This window comes from Amphibalanus amphitrite, unplaced genomic scaffold (genome assembly GCF_019059575.1).
Source record: "Amphibalanus amphitrite isolate SeventyFive unplaced genomic scaffold, NRLGWU_Aamphi_draft 000419F_arrow, whole genome shotgun sequence".
Taxonomy (NCBI): Eukaryota; Metazoa; Arthropoda; class Thecostraca; order Balanomorpha; family Balanidae; genus Amphibalanus; species Amphibalanus amphitrite.
The window spans coordinates 87,252-112,083 of NW_024881913.1; the positions used below are offsets into that span (position 1 = coordinate 87,252).

The 24,832-nt window shown below is 47.4% G+C and overlaps 1 protein-coding gene across 1 annotated transcript; it reads right to left on the reverse strand.

Annotated features, from left to right (window-relative positions):
• Positions 1–495: 495 nt before the first annotated feature.
• On the reverse strand, positions 496–23,508 carry LOC122391043. The gene is made up of 3 exons (XM_043384575.1): positions 23,203–23,508; positions 4,306–5,126; positions 496–1,679 (listed from the first exon to the last, which is right to left on the reverse strand). The coding sequence occupies exons 1-3, from the start codon at positions 23,371–23,373 to the stop codon at positions 962–964; spliced, it is 1,710 nt and encodes a 569-aa protein (XP_043240510.1). The 5' UTR covers positions 23,374–23,508; the 3' UTR covers positions 496–961.
• Between the last annotated feature and the right edge of the window lie 1,324 nt (positions 23,509–24,832).

Below are 24,832 nucleotides of genomic sequence, written 5' to 3' on the forward strand. Positions count from 1 at the left end.
TCCACTTATCGCGCCTGGTCTGTGGACAGGCCGTAGAGTCGCCCCTGTTTGCTGTCGATAGCCCTATACCGCCGGTCTGGGAGACTGGACGTCAAAAGACGCCATGTGGTCTAAGCATTGTGGATAGTGGGCAGACGCTCGGTCGGCACCGATAACTGAACGGGGGCACTATGTTTAGCGGGGCTAAAACATAGTGCCTCATCGGCCAGGCAAGAAGCCTAATCGTTATTGTCGAACTAGAAAACGATGTAAATAGAACAGACAGAAAACGTCTGGCAGCTGTATGACGTCGTATTCACATGCATACAGAAACACTAAGCAGTAAACATGAAACAACTACGCGCGATTCGGCCACAGCTTTCACGCCGGCCCGCTGTATTGTAGCGACGTCACTTGTTGTCAAGACAACGCGAGTCAGGTCCAGTGCCTACCCCAGGTGATTCACTCGGTGAGGCCTACGAGTATTTAAATGTCTTTACAGATAAAGAGACGACATAACGTAACATTCTTTCATTTATTTCCAGCTACAGCGGGCGACCCTGAATCTTAGGCATAGCAGTGCATGTAGCACATCTTTTAGCAACATAAAGACAAAACAGCCCATTGATCTCCGTATCTAATCATGACTTAATTAATCAGTTTAATATGAAAACGTTGAGCAAAACTGCGATAAGCCTTCATAAAACGCTCTTCCAGCTTTGCTTCATCCTTGATTAATGATCATTAGGAGTGTTATAACTGCGTTAACATGAGCTGCTCGTCTAAATGAATTACAATGAGCAGAGCTTCAACTTACTTCAACTTACTGCAACATACTTCAGCATACTTGTAGGTATACTGATAACGGATGAGGTGATTCAAGCACAAGACTACCGTCGCAAAATTATCGTTGTGATTCAAGCCACTTTGAATCTCCTCATTCATCCATCCAGAAGCAGCACTGCAGCGTACTGCCGTAACATTAGGACTTCTGGCTATCGGCTTCGGACCCTCCCGGCTGCATAAACTGCTCGCCTTCGGATCCTCCTTTGGTTTCTTCCTTGCTTGACTGTGGTGTGCGAGAATTCTGGGAGGTGTCAATCTGTCGTTTGATCCATCCAAATATTTCATATAGCTTCTTTCTGTAGTGAAAACAGATTGCGATCACTAACACCATCGTGGCCAGCCAAGCAAGATTATCATATCCGCTCGAAGGTTTTGGTCGCTGATCGTCGTCACCAGTAGGAGTGGTAGCGGAGTCCTTCTCGAGAGTTCCGTCAGTTGTTCCCTCGGAAGGGGCGGTCGAGGAGGTCGTTTCTGGAGACGGTGTGGACGGATGAGGTGCTCTTGGAGTGTCGTCTGGCTCATCCCACTCGTCAAGCTCCTTGAGCTCGTCGCGTGTGGCTGGCACAGCAGTCGGGGTCGTTTTGTCTGTGGCACAATGCCAGCTTCGCCTCAGCTTACCGAACACCGTTTTGTCGTTGTCTGATAGCGTGAATCCCTGTGGCTTTCCAACCACCCAGTGGAGCCATTTATCCCGTGGACAGTTCTCCCCAGGGACGGGGACCCTCAGATACCCATTCAAGGCGATCGTTGCTTGCTCCGAAAATGCAAGAGATCCTTCATCAAGGTCCTGTACTGCCATGTTGTTAATGCTCAACGTCTGCTGAATGTCGGTTTCCTGAGAGCCTCCCCATGCAGCATATTTACGTCTGGACAACGAGTTGCGGGGAAAAGTGCTGATTGTGTTGCAGTTTTAGGAGCCGGTGATTAGGCTGGATTTTCGGGTTACTTTTTCGTTCCGATTCATGTATTTCATAGTGTTTGGCTTTTGAATATTTTAGTTCTTTCAGATAAATATTAGGCTTGCCTTACAACTTTTGTAAAAACATTTCATTTTTTATAAGCCGACATTCAGAGTCCTAAAAATACATCAGCACTACAATCATTGTAAACAAACAAATGGAGCACCACTTGGCTCTGTTCCAAGGCCATTTTTAGTTTATCTGGTGGTTTTCTTGCTCTTGTACGTCGTTTTGTTGGATGTTTGACTTTGACTTATATCATATTTAAGAAGCATGTTGACTGAAAACAATCTGAAGTATCCAGGAGGCTGACAGAGGTCCTAACTACTGAGCAATATCAATATCAAGTTGAACGAGTCAAGAAATTTTGGTTGATAAACGCAAGTTGATCGGGCTCATATATCAGCAAGAAAAAGTAAAAGTAAAAGAGCTTATTGTCCAAAAACAAGCTATAATATTGCAGACCTTGGAGCAAGAGCACGCTGAGCAGGATCATGCCAGAAAATGTTGACTGATGAGCGCATATTGATGTATTGGTATGAATATTGAATTATAACTTACAACAGCAAAATAAATTAGTGCTAACTATCAAGTTAAAATCTAGAATGAATGGACTTGGGCAGTTTTACTATGCTTAGATGCTATGCAGAAATGTGCATCAGATTCAGGTACTCAGTGTCTGGCAAATGAAACATGCGATCATTCCATTGCTACTGGAGGAGAAAGCTTGGATCACTAAATCCACTTTATGTTGATTATGATGTTAATCATCATCACTGTATTTCTTGAAAAAAGGATTGTAGTAAAATTGTCAATGTGACAATCCATGCAACGATGTGATCATATTATGTGTTCATAGTCATTCGTGATAGTCATTATTGGTCTAATATACAATGGCAAAGCTCTCAGTCTCGGCGTTTCTTCCTGTGGATGGCCAGCAGTGACTCAGAGCTTAGAAGTATTAGTTTTCTTCTCTTCACAGGGCTGGGATAAAAAGTACTGAGGGTAATCTTCCACCAAGGAACTCTACTTTGACATGGTATGAGATGTAGGCACAAGTAGTTAGGTGCTCAGTTGCTATAGTCAGTACTCAGTAGTTGTGTATGTTTAGTCGGGTTAGCTTAGATCAGATTGTTAGTTTTTTAATTTGCCAAATGTCCATAAAAATGTGACCTGAGCAATGAGCATACCTGAACCTGACTAACCTGACAGCTGACCTAACCTCAATCATCACACATATTTGCAGCCTACCCAAGACCTGCATGGCAGTAGCACCCAGTTATAGGTAGGTACTCACCCTAACTCAATCTTACCTGCTAACCTTCAACTTGCCAAAAGTTAGCTCACATTGCCAAGCTGTGTCCAGGGAAACAGTCAACTGAGGAACTGGCTCATTGTCATTGGGTGGCTGGTGTGAGTCTGTGCATTTAAAGTGTTTCTTCTCTGAAGCTGCTCTGCACTGCTGTATGTCATGTTAGATGCTCAGAAAATGTGGGAAATGATTACTAAGCTACTTTAGTGCTTTGTTAATGCTCGAGACATGAACAAGTACAGATCCTGCAGGGTACAGCTATGAGTTAGGTGCTAGGTGAGTATGTTATGTGAATGTGCTGTTCCCTGTTTGACCGTAAGTATACAAACAAGCACAGGGTCACAGTTATATTCAATCTCCACATAAACATACAACAAAAACGGCCATATAGCCTAACTCCGAAGACACCACAGGTAACTTAAGCCTTTGAAGGCACAAAAATGTTTTGATTAACAGGACAGGTTTACAATATATCCTCCGTCCTTGGGGGATCTTGCTGCCAAGTTGAGGTATGATGACTGAACTTCAGGATTGATCAACCTTTTCTTAGCCACTGCTTATATACGAGAAAGACCAAATGCTTGTTTGTTTTGATTTACAGGACATGTATACAATATATCCTCTGTCCTTGGGGGATCTTGCTGCGAAGTTGGGGTACGATGACTGAACTTCAGATTTGATCAACCTTTTCTTAGCCACTGCTTATAAACGAGAAAGACCAAATGCTTGTTTGTAAACTGCGTTGAAAATTTAATGATCCACCTTCAATTCTGACATGAAGGCACAAATGAAATAGTTCCCTCTCCCTTTGGAATACACAAAGTAAAAAATTTAATAAATTTTAGTGGATGGACAAGAGCAATTAGCATAGCTTTCCCTCAAGTTAACTTCTGGCACTGTTGATGAATTACACTGACGCTTATTCGCTTCATATTTTGTAACAAACGCGCTAAAACTGCAATATCACAGCACTATATGCTTCTTGACAAAATGCAATAATATTGAAAATTTAGCCTTGATGGCATTCATTCTTGGTGGAAACGTAATTACAAAATATTTTGTAGTAACTATTAAATTCCGGCCGAAAACAGTGCACGGTTTAAAAAAGAATCATTCCAATGACGGTCCATTCTTGCGGTCCTGAAATCGCCACTATTTCCGGCCTCTCCAACGCAACTCGTTGTCCAGACGTAAATATGCCCCCATGCATTGGATAGGTGTAAGCCACTCAAACCCCTTGTACGCAGTTTTGAAATGTTTATGTCGTCGAGATTTATTGATTCATTGACAGACACCTTCAGGGATTGAGGGTCGAGTTCACCGAACTTGCTCTTTTTGATCCTTAGTGTTGTCATCGAAAGTGAAAGCCCCTCCTGCTCGATATGGCTGAAGTTTGTGTTCCTTATGTACAGCTTGCCTAGCTTCCCGCAGATTCCCTCGGAACGAACTGTTCCCATTTCACTCGAAACAATAGAAAGGTCATCGAGACGTGTCGATCTCAAGCATCCTCCACGGACTTCGTCGATTTTGACCTTAATCAGACTCATTTGTGAGATGCTTCCACTCAAACTTCCGTTCAAGCATGTTTTCATTTTCACTTCGGACAGGACGAGGCCTCGGATTGGTGCGTTCAGTGAATGGGGTGGCAGCTGTAGCTCATCAACACGGTCTATATAAATCTTAGGTCCAATGACACTGGATGTGAAATTAAAGCTGTTTTGGTGCATAACAAGACGTTTGATATAATCTAGTTCGATTTCCGTGTCATATCTCAAAAAGCCTCCGAATGCAGAGGTCGCCAGGATAACGGTATCTGCATTTTCGATTTGGACCTGGCGTATGTTCGTGTCTTTCGGAAAGTTCAATCCATTTTCATCGACGTTCAACGTTCCCACATAATTGAGGTTGATGACCAATCTGCGTAGAGACCTCAGGTTGAACAGGGCTTGACTGCGAATGGTCACCAGGTACCGAGCTGAGATGAAGAGCTCCTGAACAGAAGGTGGAACATCTCCGCCGGTGAGTGTGATCTGAAACGACATAAAAACATCACTGTCATCCCACTGGCGGATCCAGGAGGGGTATTAGGGGCATTTGCTCCCCCCACACCGACAGGATCCTGGGGGGGGGGCGCACTATACAAGCATAGTGCCCCCCCCCCCCACTAGCAGGGATAGTATACAGCAGGGGTCGGCAAATGGTGGGGCATGCCCCCTTTGGGGGTAATGGAGCCCTTTCAGTGGGGGTAATGAGGGATTCTGAGAAAGCCTATCTTTTTAGAGTTTGTAGCTCCAGTGATGGAGCCATCGTGACTGTTGCATCCCAGGGTTCAAAGATTAGCCCAGGTGAAAGGCACAGCACACATTGATTAGATACCAATTTTCACGTACCTGCTCGCCTCACCATCTCACCCCTCCGTACAGTCGTACAAAAGCAGCTGCAACTTTTAACCGTCGCCCATCTGTTGGCGTTTCAACAGCTGCACTAACGTAAGGGGGAGGAGTCGATCGGACCCCCGCGGCCTCTCGGACTCTGAGATGGGGCTGTGCATAAAAAGACGAGCGTGCTACCCGTGACAATAGGAAGCCGCTGCTGCCCATTTCTAAGGTCCTTGGTCATTCCGTCTCATTCAAGAGGGCAATGACAAGTGTCGAGAAAATCGGGACCCGCTATAACTTCTTGAAGTGAGATTTTATGGCTCAAGATGATCTCCAGAAAAAGATGATAAGCCAACGGTCATTATGGGTCCAGAGGCCAGCTGTTTTACCAACAGAAAAATAGCCGCCTGCCGGAATTATTTGCCTAAAGATCGTTTCACATATGGAGCGTAAACGGTAAAGCCCTATCCGCTTACGAGCCCATCGCGTTTACGCTCCGTATGTGAAGCGGTCTTGAGGCAAAAATTCCGGCAGGCGGTTATTTTTCTGTTGGTAAAACTGGTCTCAGGTCATGACATTTTCCGGGCTGGTAAAAAAAAAAAAATGATGGGCTCGAGGGTACAATTTGTTCGTGATCCAATGCCTTTTACGTGAGCTTTTAACGAAAAACCACCCGCCGCCCCTATACGTACAAGGGTTAATTGGGATACAACATAGGCGGCGGAAAGGGGAGGGCACCGGGGCACCGTGCACCCTTTGATTTTTGCATTTTAACATTAGCCCTATGGGCGTTGCATGGAAACAATGGGACCAAAAGTCGGCAGTGCCCCCCCCCCCCTTAATTGAAGGTGTTCCGCTGCTACTGGGATATAGGTATTAAATGTTTTGCGGAGGAAGTGCCATGTTTTAAATTTGATGCATTGGAAATGCACAAGTACCCAAAGAGTTCCAGGACGGTATGGAATTTCAGTAAAGTTGGTTGTGTCAGCAATGGGGTCTGGTAGGTGGGGGTAATGGCCCTGCCTGGCGCCCAAAAAGGGGGCACGACCCCGAATGACCTGCCGACCACTGGTCTAATCTAACGAATGCGGTCATATTGCGCAGACCAGGAATCGGCCGCCGCCTATGCTTGGGAAAAAGAAAAGTGGGACTAGATTTACCTGTATAACCGTAACAGTGCACCGTAGCCGGGGGAGGGGCACAAGGGGCACGTGCCCCCTGATAAGATGCATGGTGGCCCAAGAGGTCCTGCGGTGCCAATTGGCAGCTTAGGGTCCACGCGTGCCTTATTTTGACTGAGATAAGACCCGCAGGACTCGTGAGAGCACCTCACGGAGTCACGGGCTCCTGAATATCCACACTTATCTCCATAAGAGCCTCTGGCTTCTGAAGGTCCTTTGCCGGCCTCTGAGTGCCCTTGCCGGCCTATGAAGCGTCAGCTAACCCGCGCACCGACGGGGGTCTGCGCCAACTTAGAACAGACGGGGGGAGGGGCGGGTGACCGCCCCCCCCCCCTGAGATCTCGAGAACAAAGCAAGATAGCGACAAGCGGTAAACGGCATGGGATACGCCAGGACAAGGTCTAGAATTTTTGCAAAGGTCGTTTTCAGGTCAGGTCGAAGATGACGTCACAGGGGTCAAAAAAGTAAAAATGGCGGCGCTAGATATGGAGAGTTTTTCTCGAATAACTTTCGACTAGTCAAGATAGGAATAAACTAAGGGCATCATCGTGACCCTCTTGTCAATCCGCATCGAATGATATATATGTTGACCTCGAAAGGTCAAGGTCAAAGGTTGACCTCAGGTCACGTGACCTCCAGGTCATCATGCATATCATTCCATGCGCCTTGACGAGCTGAACACAATGAGACCATCTGCGCGGCTGTATCTTGTTCCTGTACGGAGTTATTGGCAAAAAAAAACTTTGGTGACCTTTGATGACGTCACATGACCTTACAGCTGCCCAACATCAAACCTCAAGGTAGTAACTACTTACCTCAAGGTAGTAAAGGTTGATCGTACATGTATGGTTTACCATGCATGTACCATACATGTATGAAGTCATGTATGGTTTATGGGGCCATTCCGACCCGTTTCAGTGGTAAAAACAGGGAGTTGATTTTTTCCCCCATTGACTTATAATGGGGACTAGGTCGAGAAATTGACCTGACCTTAGGTCATCGATATCAAAATCCGAGATATACAAATTGTAGCTACTAATGACCTTATAACATCCTGCGACTTTTAAGGGCCTCCGATATCAACTGTAGCTCTGGCACGGTGAAAAGGTTGCAAAAAAGTGACTTGAGGTTGGGTCATTCAAAGTGACCTGGTGACCTGACCTTAAAAGTTAGGAGATTCAAACTCGCACACCATGTGTAAAATTGATGAGAAAATAGTCGTACCAAATTTCGCAGCGCTACGCGCCGCGCTTTTCCCGCTATCTACGAAAAACCTCAGGGGGGCGGATATCCGCCCCCCCCGTCGGTGCGCGGGAAGGGTCGTGTCTCTGAGGGCTAATAACAGCGCCTGTGAGGGTTTGACACCAGCGCCTCTGAGGGCCCAGCATTGCCAATCTGAGGGACTAACACCAATGCTTTTTTACCCTCGCCGGACATTTTGGTTTTCTACATACGCCCAGGACGATCAGTTTTTTTTTTTTTTTTACTTTCGTGTTTGTCAGGAGCGATTTTCACTGATCACGGGTTTGGGGGAGCACCCCTCGTCGGTGCGTCCCCGATGGCCGTCGCGCTGAGGCTGAGCCGTCGAGGGGGGTACGACCCCCCGCGCCGTTTCGCCTCTGATGAGCTAGAGCCACGGATCACCTAACGGATCGGCAACTCTCCCCGATTCCTTTTGTTATCGGTGTACCCGCGGAGCGGGCTGCCATCTAGCGGCGCGGATATCTTCACTAAGGAGGGGAGCCGGCCGCCCGCCGCAACCAGTGTTAAAAGGCACGGGGAAACGGGTGTGAACGCAACACCCGTCCGTCGTTTCCATCCTCAGGATGTTCAGATCAAGTTCAAATCCTTTTCCTCCACGCAGCAACTCTTGATCCGGGCTGGACAGGCAACTTTATCTCATGCGGGCTGCTCCCTTGAAGCGCACCACTGCTCCCATGCAGGAGCACACCCGTAGCCGGGTGCAGAGAGTGCTTGGGGGGCTGGTCGGTCTGTCCATTCGGACGGGCTCAGCCCCGGTGACTCTATAGGGTGCCTGTCCATACCAATGTTTACCCCAATTCCTATAATCCTTCCGGCTCTGCAATGGTCTCAATGGACCGAAAGGGCCTAACCCAACAAAACAAAAACAAACAAAGGTTAAGAATGGATTAAATTACGGAGTCTCTCTAACAGCTGGAATGTTACCATAACATGGAAATGTTACATACTTCATTCCCTAATCAGCTGGAGCATGCATAATCCAAATGTTTCTAGTTATGCTTGAGTTGTATGAGCAAGAAGCACGTCCTCGCAACTTTAACGTCGTTTTTGGCCGCAGGTACACGAAGACCTTTCCTCATCCGTCTGCCCATAGTACGAGTTCATCCCCTGTTCCTATCTAGACGGTCACCGGCTACCAGTTGGAGTAGATAACATCGGAGCAAATCCAACGAGCTGGCCATTAACGAGACTATAGGTGGACCTTGGCCCCTGTTTCACGATACGACCCTCCCCGCCGCTAATAATATATATAATACTAATGATAAGTCAATAAGAGCAAATTGAAAGGCGTCTCATTTGGTCTGGGCAGGTCATTCTTAACACCCTCAAACATCGGGTTACATGTTAACAGTGGCATGAAAACGGTCAACAGCAGTTTCTTTTACTATAACTTTTGATAGACGTGCTAGAGCGATGAAAACACGTCAGATGTGTTCAGCTCGACGATACGGATCGACTGATATGCAGCATGACCCTTTCCGGTCAGGTCATGACCTTGGCCTGCCGTAAAATTTTCAAAATGGCCTTTCAAGGTCAACCTACGAGTATAGTTCATTCGACGCGTCTCGACGAGAGGAACACGATGCTGGCAAAAGTAAGGTCGTGGCTCGTTTAAGTCAAAAGTTATTACCGAAAAAAAAACGTTTTTCGTAAACACGCCTATTTTTGGAGTTTTTGCCCTCTGGAGGCTACACCGTTGACCTGAGGTCAAATCTATGAATAAAACTCAGAAAGACCTGTGAAAGAGCTATCGGATGCGCTTTTCCGCGGCGCTGTAGTTCTATTGGTTCTCAAGTTATGCGTCGGGTGTTTCGAAAACTGTTGAAAATGAAATAGACAAAATTTGCCTTTAATGACCTCTGGTAACCTGACCTTTGACCTGACCTAAAAAATGACTGAAGTATTTCCGCCATTATTTTTACGCTCTTTGGAATGCCGCTTACCCCGTGTGGCTACGTGGCCCAGAAGCCGAGTTAGGGGGGGGGGGCGGGCGGGGGTTTCATACACCCTCGGCCCGGCGCGGTTGGTACCGTGTACCGGCCCGGCGTGGGTTTTTACTTTATGCAAGTATATTTGTGAAAGTTACAGGTTTAATTTAATCGGCAGATGAATATTTATCAAAAATATACTCATGAAATATATGTAAGAGATGACAGCGATCGGAAAATTACCCATTTCACGATGGACGCTAGGTCGCCCACGTGGGTATGAAAACAACGATTTTCATGACAAAGGATACAATCTCAAATACTTAACCTGTCTCTAACGATTCTTGCCATTCTCATTTATACCATAGGTATCTTCTAAGCTAGCTGAGAAACCATGTTCCGCAGAAAAATCACTTAATTAGCTCCGACACGACGCCCTCAACACGCACGAGGCCGGCCGCTTCCTTAGTGAAGATAGTTCACCTAAATGCCCACCAGGTGGCAAGGGAGACAGGTCGCGGGGGGAGTTGCCGATCCGTTATGTGATCCGTGCTAGAGCGTCGCAGAAAAAGGAGCGTGTGCGCTGTTACGAGACGCAGCGACTGGTACCCGATTTTAGGGTATCAGTTCAACTGATAACCTATGGGGTCAGGTCAAGTGATCCAAGCCACGGGTTTAGTTTTTCATAAACTTCGCAAAAAAAAACGGTCGCAGAGCCGCGGTTTTGGCATCGTCGTGTTCGCCTCGCTCAGGCGCGTCGAATGATATACAAGGCTATACTAGCCTTGAAACATGTAAAACTCGGACCAGTGGACCGAGGTCATCAAAGGTCAATGGCCTTACCTGACCTGACCTTCAGGTGACCTTGACGTCAACCCGAATGCATGGGAGCAACATCAAGTCACATGTTTGAACGCTTGAAACCACGAAAAGCTTAAAACGCGCGGCTAATGCGAGCCGACATACGCCGAATCGCGATTCCGGCCAAACACTGTTTCGGAAAGTACCTAGGTCACAGGTCATAGGTCATTTGGGTATGGGTCATGAAATTTTCAGGGTTAAAATTGATCAACGCGAGGGTACTGACAGTTTCGTCGCGATCTGCCGCTTTTTACGCGAGTTATTTGCGAAAACCTTAGGGGGGAGGGGCATCAACCCTGTGCCGGCGAGGGTTAAACTGTCAAAAATATTACACAAGAATGAGATGGATATAGCATAGGGTAGAGTGGGGCAAAGCGCCCAGGGCGGGTAAAACGCCCACCCTCTTTTTTGTGAAATGCTCGACTTTTCAAAGAATCCTTGATAGCCATTTTCAAGAACACTGAGGAGTATGCTTGTACTCCCTTTTTTGGTTCCACAAGTAGGGTGTTCTGGACGTAAGATAAAGATTAGTATATGTATTTCTGACATTTTTTAGGAATTACATTCTTCCTTACTGCTAAAACTTTGATAGAGATTAAAGAAGGCAATGAAATTTCGCTATGTCGAACCTGTAGGTTTAACCCTATTAGTGGCAGGGGGGTTGTTTTTATCCACCCCTCAGGTTTTTCGGGAATATCTCCGAAACCGCTGAAGCTACGATGCTGAAATTTTCTGACTTTTCCTAAAACTAAATTGGGCACATTCCCTGAAAATTTCAAGTTCATAGCTTTACCAGGGGCGGCTCCAGAGCACTGGGAATTGGGGGGTCCTATTCGTGAAGCGAGTCATTTGGGCGAAGATCACGATGCTGCACCAGTTTTACGAAAAGTGAATGAAAGGTATCATGTGATAACATATACAAAGTTATTGTGCATCCTCTTTTGGCACGTTTTTGCTATAATAGGCGGATCCAGGCGTCCAAAAAGGGGGGTTATTTTTTACCTTCCAACATAGGTGCCCTGACACCGCCTATGCATGACCAATACAATTTTAGTCGTTCTCTCATAAGAAAATTGTAACATAACAAGACCATTGCCACCCTTTTTAGAAACAGTACCAATAAAAACCTTATTTACTATACTTTTTGTGTACCCCCAATCTCAATGATCTGTATCCGCCTATGATTTTTGAAAATGCATATTTTTAGGATCCATGTGAATTCCTGGTTCATTCTCTATCGATCGGCAAAAGTTGCGTTAAGATTGGTTCAGAAACCTGGCCGTGATAAACAGTCTAAAAAACAGGCTACGTAAACAGGCTACGTTTTGAGCATGTAGGTACCTATTTGTTTACAACACAATCTGACAGGCCTGATTTTGGTGGACTTTATTTTGAATGTGCTGTTGGGGTAATGCGCCCACTTTGACGTGGGGCAAAGCGCCCATCATGGGCCAATGGGAGTTATCCCTCGCCGGACCTATTGGTTTTCTACATACGCGCCGGCCGAGGGGGGCGGGTACTACCCCCCCCCCTCCCTCGCCGTTTCGCCCCTGGTGGAGCTAGCGCGTCGCGGAAAAAACGAGCATGTGCGCCGTTACGAGACGCAGAGATTGGTACCCGATTTTAAGGTCCTAGGTCAATCGGTGACCTCTGAGGTCAGGTCAAGTGCCCCAAGGTACGGTTCAGTTTTTGGTGAATAACTTCGCAAAAAACGGCCGCAGAGCCGCGATTTTGGCAGCATCGTGTTTGCCTCGCTCAGGCGCGTCGAATGATATACTTTTTGTTCGGGTCAGGTCAACTTGGGGTTTTGACCTCAGGTCAAGGTCAGGTCAGCACCCTAAGGTCACGAAGTTGGTCGAAAGAGGTCATGTTGCATATCATTCGATTCGGCAGGTCTTCCTGAGTCCATTGGTGGCTTCCCCGACTCGCTAGCTCAATTTGATCAAGAGTTATTGACGAAAAACTAATATGACCTTGATGACGTCATAAATGACGTCACACAAGGTCAACATTGCAAAAGTGACGCATCTAACCTTGCAAGGAGTGCATCAAATCACGATTCTGTGTGCTTGAGATAGTTGGAGATCGTTCCCGGCGCCAGAATAGCAGTTTGAATTTTTCCCCATTGACTTATAATGGTGAGGTCACGAAAATGACCTGACCTCATATGACCTTTAGGAAAAATCCGAGATATACAAGTTGTGAGACCCATAATGGATACTAGATCCTGCAAGTTTCATTTCCCTGTGACATCTCCTCTGGCAGTGAGGGCGTTGCGAAGTTGCGACATCTGAAGACCGTGCAGAGGTTCACTTATGACGTCATAGGTCAGTGACCTGACCTGACCCAAAAATGCGGTTGGTGTCAAAAGATCCGGCTTGGATCAAAGGTCAGGTATGCCAAGTTTCAGCGTTCTATCGCCAGCGTGTTCGGAGCTATCGCGAAAAAACCCTATGGTGGGGGGCGGCACCCCCCCCCCTCGGCCGGCGAGGGTTATACAGCACGGGTAACTGCGAGCATTTTGGGCTCAAAGTGAGTGGCGGGATACCTTTCTAATGCTCAGGATTCTGATTAAATATGCAATTTTCTGGTTAGTATTGTCTGGAACGATTTATTCGCAAGAACTGATCTCCGCTCCCCAAGGCAATGGCTTGCGTGGGCTGAATAAGGAGTGGGGTGGCGACAGCAGTGTTTAGGATGTTTTTATGGTGTTATCTGTGGAGTTGAAGTCTAACGAAATGAGGAATGGATGAATGCTACATTATTTTGCCAGAGTATCAAAAGTGTGATGAAACTTTCAGGATTGGCGTTATGCCCCACTCACATGGGCGTTATGCCCCACGGGTGGGGTAAAACGCCCGATTTGTAGTCCTCTCAAATCGTACGGCATATCTCAAGAACTATACATCCCACATGTTTCTGATGTGTTATTCGAAGAAAGCATAGGTATAATGAGCTACCGGATCAGCTACCTGGTTGTCCTTCAAATTTGCAAGATAAAGAGATACTGAGGCTGGAAAGTGGAAAGTTAGGGTGGGCGCTTTGCCCCACCCTACCCTATGTAAGTAATGCCAACTGAGCGGCGCTTGGTGGCGAAAATTTTGCTACATACATAAAAAATTAGCCGATCACCCCCCCCCCCCCCGCTGACGGGTAAATGTTACGTCCCGTGAGTGTGACTCTGCCTCCCTCCCCTCCCCCCCTTGCCAGCGGCTGCGACCGTCAGTACTCTTAGCAGACTTCTAACTGACATATTTATTTTTGGGTTAATTAGAAATTCACCATACATACTCAAAAGAAATGTTCTCTCGTATAAAGAAAGAAAAAGGGAAATCGGCCGGTAACTTTTTGAGTAATTGGCGGGTAAACGCAAAAAGTCCCTCATGTGGCAGATTTGACCATATTTAAACCACTGGCGGATCCAGACTTGCGTTTTGGGGGGGGCCAACTCATGCAGGAGCCAAACCTAGGGTACCCCCAAATCCTGTTTTCTCATCGGATTTAGGCCACTTATTTTTCGTCACAGCCCTGACACTATGAATATTTTTTTTTAACTAAAAATAAAAATATATAAATGGTAGCCCACCCGACCCATGCCTTTATATTACTTTGTAAACACTTACTATTGCTTTTGTCGACCAGTTAACCCGCTTCGAGTCAGTGCTTGGGTCCCTAGTTGCGGGCCGGGAGGTGGTAAAACGGGAGGTGGTCTAACTCGGCTCCTGGGCCAGGCACTGATTGAACTGTGCTTCATTATCGCTTGGGGGAGGGGGCAAACGGGCCACTTTAGGCCTCTGGGAAGGGGGCATGGCCCTAAATGCCCCCTCCCTGGATCCGCCAGTGTAAGAGACCATTGGAGCTGCAGTTGAGTACCTCAGACGTCATGGTATGTCCTCAGATGTATAGGACTCGCATGGAGACCTCTTATGCTATAGTGGACTGAAAGGACCCAAAGGAGCCTGTCTAGGGCTCCCGGAGATAGACGTGGGCCCTCAGGAGCCCGCCAGAGCCCCCAATGAGGGATAAGTGAGGGATACCAAGTGCCTGCAATTGCATATTGCATAAGCCATAACGCCATTACAAATCAATATAATATGTACCAGTGGCAGATCCAAGGGGGGCCACATGGGTCATGACCCCCCTTGGCGCCCGGGGGCACCACAGGCCTGTCAGGGGCACCACCGGCCTAGCAGGGGCACTACCAGCCCGCCAGGGGCACCACAGGCCTAACAAGGGCACCACGGGCCTGTGAGGGGCCCCTCAGGCTAGGCTTGTCAGGGGCACCCCAGGTCTGTCAGGGACACCAGAGACCTGCCAGGGGCGCCGCCGGCCTTGCAGGGGCACCATGGGCCTGTCAGGGGCACCAGAGGCCTAGCAGGTGTACCACAGGCCTTACAGGGGCACCTTGGGCCTGTCAGGGGCACCACAGTCCTGTCAGGGCCCAGGGGCACCAGCGGCCTAGCAGGGGCACCACAGGCCTGCCAGGGGCACCACCGGTCTAGCAGGGGCACCACCGGCCTCGCAGGGGCACCATGGGCCTGTCAGGGGCCCCACCGACCTCGCAGGGGCACCACCGGCCTCGCAGGCATCACGGCATCACGAAGGGGCACCTTGGGCCTGTCGGGGGCATCACGGGCCTGTTGGGGGCACTTTAGGCTTGTCAGGGGCACCACAGTCCTGTCAGGTCCCAGGGGCATCAGCAGCCTAGCAGGGGCACCCTAGGCCCGCCAGAGGCACCACAGGCCTGCCAGGGTCCAGGGACACCACAGACCTACCAAGGGCACCACGGGTCTGTCAGGGGCACCTCAGGCTCCCGTGCCCCCCCCCCCCCGGATCCGCCAGTGATGCCACACCACGCGAAACACCGCCAACTCCCAGCTACCGCGCCATAAACACGTGCCAACAAGTCTTTTTTGAAGGTCGACTCCACTCGCGCAACTTTTGACTGACCCTCACTGCTACCATATTGCTTCCATATTATGCTGTGGAAAGCTTTACTTCACCAAGTGGCTAAGAACCTCCATCAAGGTATATTTTCTTAGCAATTTTTCTTACGTTTTGGGGGGGCCAAACAGGCCACTTTAGGCCTTTGGGGGGGGCCATGGACCCCGTGGCCCCCCCTGGATCCGCCAGTGATTTAAACTCATTTGACCTTGAATTTGTTGACCTAGGGTCATGACATTCACACACAACAGAGTTACTCAGGGCCCCACGGCCCACCTACCCTCCAAATTTCGTCTTTCTACAGGGTCTTTCATAATGAATGTTACTTTTGGAAGAGCTATTTCTAAGGACATATATGTTCCTCATGCAATATGTACCATCACATGAAACAGTAACACATTAGCATTTTTGCACACACAACTTTCATTTTAATGCTCCTCAGAAATTTTCCACTGTATCGCCCTTAATTAAGGCACAGGTTTCGGCCCTCTGACGAAGGTGTCGCACCCCGCGCCTCACAGCGTCTGGGTCCAGGCTTCCAGCAAACCCCTCCACTGTGGCTCGCAGTGGATGGTTGCAGGAGGGTTTTGTCTCAGATCTGCCAATGCGACTCCCCAAAACCAGTAGTCCAGCGGGGAGAGGTCAGGACTCCGTGGTGGCCATGGTCGTTCGGTGAGGCGGCTGATAGCGCGCTCTTCGAAATTCTCGATCAGCCACTGGCGCAACAGCTGCCGTGGTGTGCACTGTGGCACCATCCTGCTGGAACCACAGGCCGTCTCTTTGAACCTTGTCCCTGACCTGAGGCAGAAGCATTCCTTGACCAGCCTGAGGTAAGCCACCCCGTTCAGTGTTGACCCAGGGGAGAGCCAATGGATGGATGAGAAGACTTGTCCGTCGACCGTAATCCGTAATGCATATTAGTGGTGTCGACATACTCTGCTTTTCCGTGAAGGAAAATTGGCGTTGTGAATTTTTATTTTTTGGGACAAAACCCTAATCAATTTGCAACAATACGCATATGTTACAGGGAGTATGCGATTTCAGTTAGTTTGCAACGACCCTAGGGTGGTTGTAACCTCCCTGAACGATCAGTTTGTTTGCAACGACCCTAGGGACGTTACAAAATAACTGCTCGTTCCGGTACGTTGTAACGAAACTAGGGTCGTTGCAACCTCCCTAGTTAGTATGCAACGAACCTAGGGTTGTTACAAAATAACTAGGGAGTTTAAGAATTCATCGAGTCTTGTTTCACAGGAGGGCCGTCAACAATCTTGTCCAATGAAAATCTTGTTCAATATAGTTCAGTTTAAAAGAAAAGGAGAACAAAATTTGAACGTTAAGCTCAGGAGTATATGTGGTGCCCGGGACAAAGCACGTAACTGTGATAATTTTGGCTGCATTATATCGCCAGCATATGCTTACATGTAGGAAATATAGTTACTGGGGTAGGTGTGATGGATATCCGTCGCTATCCGTGTGCGGGTTATCCCTCACACTTTTAGGGGTGCGGGTCCGATAAAACCCCTCGTTTTTTCGCGATTATCTCGCGCTAAAAGCGGCCGATCGTGTCGCAACTTTGAGTGTCCTCGAACTTATCTACGTTACTGGTTACACATTCTCCATTAGTTCATGATCCTGAAACCAATGATCTTTGACCTTTGATCTGATTTCTGAGACCATAGCAGACCGAAATGATTTGCCGTTTATGTTAGCGCACATAAAATTGCGTTTCAAGACTTAAATTGTGATTACATATAAACGTGCCAACATGTGAACTGATGGTTGTCCTATGCATCTGCATGATGGGTTTCAAGTTGACTTGTCAGTTGTCGGCCAGGTCAAGGTCATTGACGTTTGGTGACTTCGGGTGACTGTTTCAAATTTTACGATTTTAAGGAATTTTTTTTAAAGCTTATTTCGAATCCAGCATTCGCTGAGACATTTGAGAAGTACGTATAGTTGTGGTGCCAAATGCCAATGCAACTTACTACGAAGCTGTCGCTGGTGGTTTAGGTACACCTGCTATAAACAGGTGGTGCGGGTGGGACCCCTACTACTTGATCCAAACTTACCCAACCCAGCCTAGCTTAATCCTCGCCCCCCCCCCTATTTTTTTCGCAATAGCTCCGAATACGCCAGCAACAGAGAGCTGAAACTAGGATACCTGACCTTTGATTCAAGCCGAATCTTGTGACACCAACCAGATTTTCAGGTCAGGTCAGGTTACTGACCTATGACGTCATAAGTGGACGGTCCTCAGATGCCGCAACTTCGCAACGCCCTCAGTCCCAGAGGAGCTTTTACAGGCGGATGAAACTTACAGTACGTGCATCTTCTAGAAGTCTCACAACTTGTACCTCTAGGATTTTTCCTAAAGATCACATGAGGTCAGGTCGGTCACGTGACCTCACCACTATAAGTCAATTGAGAAAAATGAAAACTGCTATTCTGGCGCCGGGAACGATCTCAAACTATCTCAAGTACACGGATTGTGATTTCATGCACTAGTTGCAAGGTTAGATGCTTCAATTTTGCATTGTTGACGTTGCGTGACGTCATTAATGACGTCACTAGGGTCATACGAGCTTTTTGTCAATAACTCCCGATCAAATGGAGCTAGCGAGTCGGTCAAGCCACCAATGGACTGAGGAAGACGTGCCGAATCGAATAATATGCAACATGACCTCCTTTGACCAATTTTGCGACCTTAAAATCGGGTACTAGTCGCTGTGTCTAGGGGCGAAAAACGACGAGGGGGTCGTACCAACCCTCCCCCGGCCGGCGCGTATGTAGAAAACAACAGGTCCTGCGGGGTTAACTCTCGCCCTTATTTGTGTTTTGCTAGCCGCAAACGCACAGGGCGGGGTTAGGTTATTGGTTGACCTTCCAGGTCAGGTCAGTGACTCAAAAGTCGGGAAAATCGGGACCTGGTAAAACTTTGGAGAGTTAGGTTGTTACGAGTTTTTTTTTTTCGGGGCGCTGATCACGAATTTCATGTTAGCTTTGATCTACGATGATGTCTTGATGCTTTTAGGCCAGGTCGGGTCAGGTCAGGTCAGGGCAACTAGGGCGTCTTGCTAGCTGTCCATAGTAGGTGTCAACCACCACTGACAGCCTCGTGACATGGTACGAAGGCGCCAAAATTACTTCGTAAATGTTCAACTGGGTGCTAAATTCGAAATCAGCTCCAAAAACTAGCCTAAAAATATATGAACCCAGAAGAAGTGAACTAAGGTCATCAAAGGTCAATGACCCTGACCTGACCTTCACGTGACCTTGACACCCACCATAATGCATGGGACCACCATCATTTCACATGATTGAACGTTTTCAATCACAAAAAGACTGGAAACGAGCGGATAAAACCGTTTTTACGAAGGGCTTCCTGGCGAATGCCCATCTAATTTGAACAAATCTGCACGAACTGTGTACTTGATGGCCGTCGTGAAATACTCCTGAGCTGAATGTTCAAATTTTGTTCTCCTTTTCTTTTTAAATTAACTAGATTTAACAAGATTTTCATTGGTCAAGATTGTTGACGGCCCTCCCGTGAAACGAGACTCGATGAATTCTTAAACTCCCTAGTTATTTTGTAACAACCCTAGGTTCGTTGCATACTAACTAGGGAGGTTGCAACGAACCTAGTTTTGTTACAACGTCCCGGAACGAGCAGTTATTTTGTAACGTCCCTAGGGTCGTTGCAAACAAACTGATCGTTCAGGGAGGTTACAACCACCCTAGGGTCGTTGCAAACTAACTGAAATCGCATACTCCCTGTAACACATATAAAATTCACGCGGAAGTGATAAATTAAGGGCTCCTAACTAAATGTTCAAAAGTAACATTCATTATGAAAGACATTCATTAACATTCATTATGTAGCTTCAGTGGGAGCTGAGAACTTTTGGGGACCCCCCCCCCCCCCCTTCCACTGGGTGTAGTACTCGCAACCCTTGCACTGCACGTGTTTAAGAAAATAATCGTATCAGGGCTGTGAAGAAAAACAAGTGGCCTAAATCCGATAAGAAAACAGGATTTTGGGTATGCCCTAGATTGGGCTCCGTGACCTGGTAGGTATGCCTCCTTCCCGCACTCAAGCCCTGGATCCGCCAGTGCAATGAGTTCTGCAGGTCCAGACTACAGGGGCTCACTGGAGATGTTGCAGGAGTGGTGGGATTTTTTTTTTACCTGCGCACCGATGGGGGGCGGTTAACCGCCCCCCCCCCCCTGAGGTTTTTCGTGTATAGCGGAAAAACCGCGACGCGTAGCGCCGTGAAATTTGGCATGACTTTTTCCCCATCAATTTTGCACATGGTCTGCAAGCTTGAACCTCCTACTTTTCAAGGTCAGGTCACCAGGTCACTTCGAATGACCCAGCCTCAAATCACTAGTTTGCAACTTTGTCACCGTGTCAGAGCTACAGTAGATGACGGAGGCCTTTGAAAGTCGCAGGATGTAATGAGGTCATTGATAGCTACAATTTGTGCATCTCGGAATTTTGATATCGATAACCTAAGGTCAGGTCAATTTCTGGACCTCCCTATTATAAGTCAATGGGGGAAAAATCGACCCCCCGTTTTTTCCGCTAACACGCCTCGGAATGGCCCAATATACGATGGGGTATCGAAAAGTTCTGATCATCGAAAAGTTCTGAAATAGAAGTTATAGACCGATTTTAATGATTTTTTGTTGGTATTATATTTGGTTCTCAAGAACAATGTTCGTGCAAAGAAAATCCTGAAAAGTGGTTTTATCTTAAATACTTGTAAGTTAAAGAAGATTAGTACCTACGGGGCCCACTGAGGATCGAACCGTCGTCAAACTAATATATTTGAAACGGTATCACAATGAGAAAATACATCAAGAACATGAAATTAGTTGATGACAAGGAAAGCCCATCTCATGCACTTACCGACAGTGAAAAAATAATTTTGAAAAAATAATTTTGAAAATAATTTTGACTACCCTTGCAGGGTAGTCAAAAAGCGAGTGACTACCAATGACTGCCAACGTGCTGACTGTAAAGGAAGTGGAGGACCTCATCCTTACAGATCGTCGTGTGACCTATCAGATTATTATGCAACAGAAAGGTCTCAATGCTGGCAGTGCCTGGAAATATTATCAGCGAAGAGCTACAGACGTTAAAGGAGTCAGCCCGCTTAGAAGTTCGTGTGTTGAGTTTGTTCAGGAGAAAAGTGCATCTAAGCCTTAAGAGCAAAAACTAGGCCTTTTTTAAACAATTAAAGAAACATTAGATCGTTTGATCACTTTTGACGAATACTGGGTACATGTGTATGATCCAGAGACAAAAGAGATGATAAAGAAGTTGAAGCACAGCATATCTGTCCTCCTTAAAAAGCGAAGATGCAGAAGCCGATATGGAAGGTCAATGTTGTAAGTATTCTGGATCTGGCGTAGGGTAGACATTACCGAATGTCTTAATGATGAGCGGATAATAATTAACACGCAATACTGCACACTTTTGAAAAAGTTGGGGGATGCCCTCGAGCAGAATCGCCGCAAAAAAAAAACAAGAAAAATGTTTTATCCTCACCGACAGCGCCCCAACAACTCGTCCTGAGCTGACCTTGAGGTCCCGTAACCTGAGGTCAACCTTTGACCTTGACTTTTTTAGGTCAACACATAGGGGAGACCCGGGAGGTATGGGCCGGTTTTGTGAAAAGGCAATTTTCTTCCGGTGGGCAGTGGCTAGACCCGGTTTTCACTCTGTGTACGTGAAAGTGCCTTTCGCCTGCAAAGTATGCCTGATATGTATTAGGCATCTGCGATCAACTATTTTGTCTCGAGATAACTTTCAATAAACTAATGCGTTTTTCGATCCATTAAAATACACCGTGAGGTATGGGCCGGTGCCATGTTTCATATTCTTTTCTCGACAATGAGAACAATACTCGTAGCTGGTATCTACCTTGATCTCTCTTAACCCTCGCCGGACCTATTGGTTTTCTACATACGCGCCGGCCGAGGGGGGGGGGGGTGCGGGTACGACACCCCCCTCGCCGTTTCGCCCCTGGTGGAGCTAGCGCGTCGCGGAAAAAAGGAGCGTGTGCGCCGTTACAAGAAGCAGAGATTGGTACCAGATTTTAAGGTCCTAGGTCAACCGGTGACCTCTAAGGTCAGGCTGACCAGTGCCCCAAGGTACGATTCAGTTTTTGGTGAATAACTTCGCAAAAAAAAAACGGTCGCAGAGCCGCGGTTTTGGCAGCATCGTGCTCGCCTCGCTCAGGCGCGTCGAATGATATACTTTTTGTTCGCGTCAGGTAAACTTAGGGTGTTGACCTCAGGTCAAGGTCAGGTCAGCACCCCCAGGTCACGAAGTTGGTCGAAAGAGGTCATGTGACATATCATTCGATTCGGCAGGTCTTCCTGAGTCCATTGATGGCTTTCACGACTCGCTAGCTTCATTTGATCGGGAGTTATTGACGAAAAACTAATGTGACCTTGATGACGTCATAAATGACGTCACGCAAGGTCAACAATAACATTGCAAAAGTGACGCATCTAACCTTGCAAGGAGTGCATCAAATCACAATTCTGTGTGCTTGAGATAGTTGGAGATCATTCGATGGTGAGGTCACAAAAATGACCTGACCTCATATGACCTTTAGGAATTATCCGAGATATACAAGTTGTGAGACTCATAATGGATACTAGATCCTGCAAGTTTCATTTCCCTGTGACATCTCCTCTGGCAGTGAGGGCGTTGCGAAGTTGCGACATTTGAAGACCGTGCAGAGGTTCACTTATGACGTCATAGGTCAGTGACCTGACCTGACCCAAAAATGCGGTTGGTGTCAAAAGATCCGGCTTGAATGAAAGGTCAGGTATGCCAAGTTTCAGCTCTCTATCGCCAGCGTGTTTGGAGCTATCGCGAAAAACCCTATGGGGGGCGGCACCCGCCCCCCCCCCTCGGCCGGCGAGGGTTAAAGCCCTGGTTAAAGCCCAGGAACCACATAAGCGGCCAACAGCTTTCTTCATGAAGGTCACTTGGGCACATGTATTTCGGTAAACTCAATCATGCTCCATGAAATAAGATAAATGATATTTTTCTGTTCGAATGAAATTTGTAGTTAAATTTTCGACCTTGCGCGACAAAAATAAAACTTATTGAAGAGGCCATTCAATGAAAGCATCATTTTATTAATTTAGGATCAACGGAGGTGGGTGACCCGAACCTCCCGGTTAGGACGCCAGCATGTATGTATGTACGTAGCATCTCAGCTCATAATCTTGCAAGAAAACTGCAAAATAAAAACGGCGGCGCTCCGCTCCGCGCCGCTATTTTTTGAGATGGTACTGGACGAACGCTATTCTATGTAGAAAAAGCATTGGAGACAGCTAGCTTTTTGGGACAATGTTGCGGCCTCTCTAGTTGGATAAGGAATAATTAGGATGCCTATCCTGAAAAGGCAAAATGGATGTTATGATAGATGAACGAATATGGATGATAAATGGAAAAATATTAGATGAGTGATGGTATCTCAATACCTACATTTGAATTGATTTACAAATAATTGAGGAGATTCTTACCACATCGATGTCACGACAGTCACTGCAGTCAACTCGTATTGCGTTGGAGCAACTTGGCGTCACGTCGCAGCAGGGGATGTCACAGATGCCGTACAGGCTGCAGCCGTGGCTGACAGAGACAGACAGTGACACAAACACGAGCAGGCTGCGAAGCCCGGCCATGACGGCCATGGTACTCGCGGTGTGTCGGGTCCCTGCTCCCGGCACTCCGGACGTGGCGCTGGACAACGCCCCTCCGCGTCTGTCGGGGAGCGTCAGCTGACACAGTCTGTCCGTCTGATAATACTGCGCCACGCCCTGAAGATGGCATGGTGACTCAGAGTCCAATCAATCTATACTGCAAGGCCTATCTTTGTGTCGCAACCGGCAATCGGCCAGGCAGTAGGCACTTCACTAATCACTGCTTCTACCCTCAACAGTTTAGCGTGTCTGCATCTAGTAGTCATGCTAGCACTATTAGTTGTATATTCTTCCGTCAGGTGTCACTACTGACGCATCAGATAGGCATACTCTCGTCATATGCACTCCGTCACACCTAGGTGGGTGGCCAGGCTGATGAGTGGTCTGTTAGTCTACACGTCTGACCAAGTATGCAAGGTGCCACTTGCAGAGCATGGAAACCCCACATGGGTCCACAGTTAGACACTACCTCGTGAGGCCCTCAAACTGCGTTCGAAAAGCCCTTTACCATCTGAGGTCATACACCAGACTCAGAGAACCCACGCTACTCTCTGAGGGTTCACTGCTTGTATGGAAAGGTGTAAAATCAGTATGAGAGTGCCTGGAAGGCCTTGAAAAGTTTTGTTTCATAGCCCAGCCAATCATAATCAGTCATCAGTAGGGGAAACTTGGGTAGGTACTTACCTATTATCGGACGAGTAACTTCAAGCCATCGTAGCATGAAGGCTATCATCTTTATGTAACGGGAGTCATTTAAATATATGTAGAAAGCCCAAAACATTGTTTTTAGAAAGTCTGCTGAGGTTCCGGTGTTGCGTTGGAGCTCAGCGATTTTTTTAAAGAAAAAAAAGCTTCTTGGGTATTATCGGACAGCAGCAGCAAATTACGGACGGGCGTCCAAATGGATCCCAAGAGTCTTGATATTGATATTATTGGCTCCAGAGTTATGCGTTGGCTTCTTGCTCTTTCGAACGCCACCTTCCACGTGTCGCTCCGTGGCCCAGGAGCCGAGTTTATAAAAGAGGGTGAGGGGGGTTCAAACACCTCCCCCATGGGGTAATATCGGATGGGTGTCCGAATTCCGATAATAACAAACACGTAGGCCGTTCAAAATGCGGTAAAATGGGAGCCACAAACACATTGAACATAGATAGTTGTCCCATAACCCGGCAGTTGCTGGGGTATTTCGTCACCCACCGTTTGCTGGAGGGGGGGGGGCGTTAAACGCCCCCAGCCGATAACTCGAGAACCAATAGGCGCAGCGAAACGCACGAGGCGGCAAACGAAAGAACGCGACGAGACGCTTCAGATGAGTACTTAAAAATTGAATTTTGAGGTCACAGGTCAGGTCAAGGTCAGGTCAAACACCTGAAATCGGGCTTTCAGTAGCATGGACTTCAGGACTTCGCAAAGGGCGCCTCTCGTCATAAACTCTGTCAAAACGGTGCAC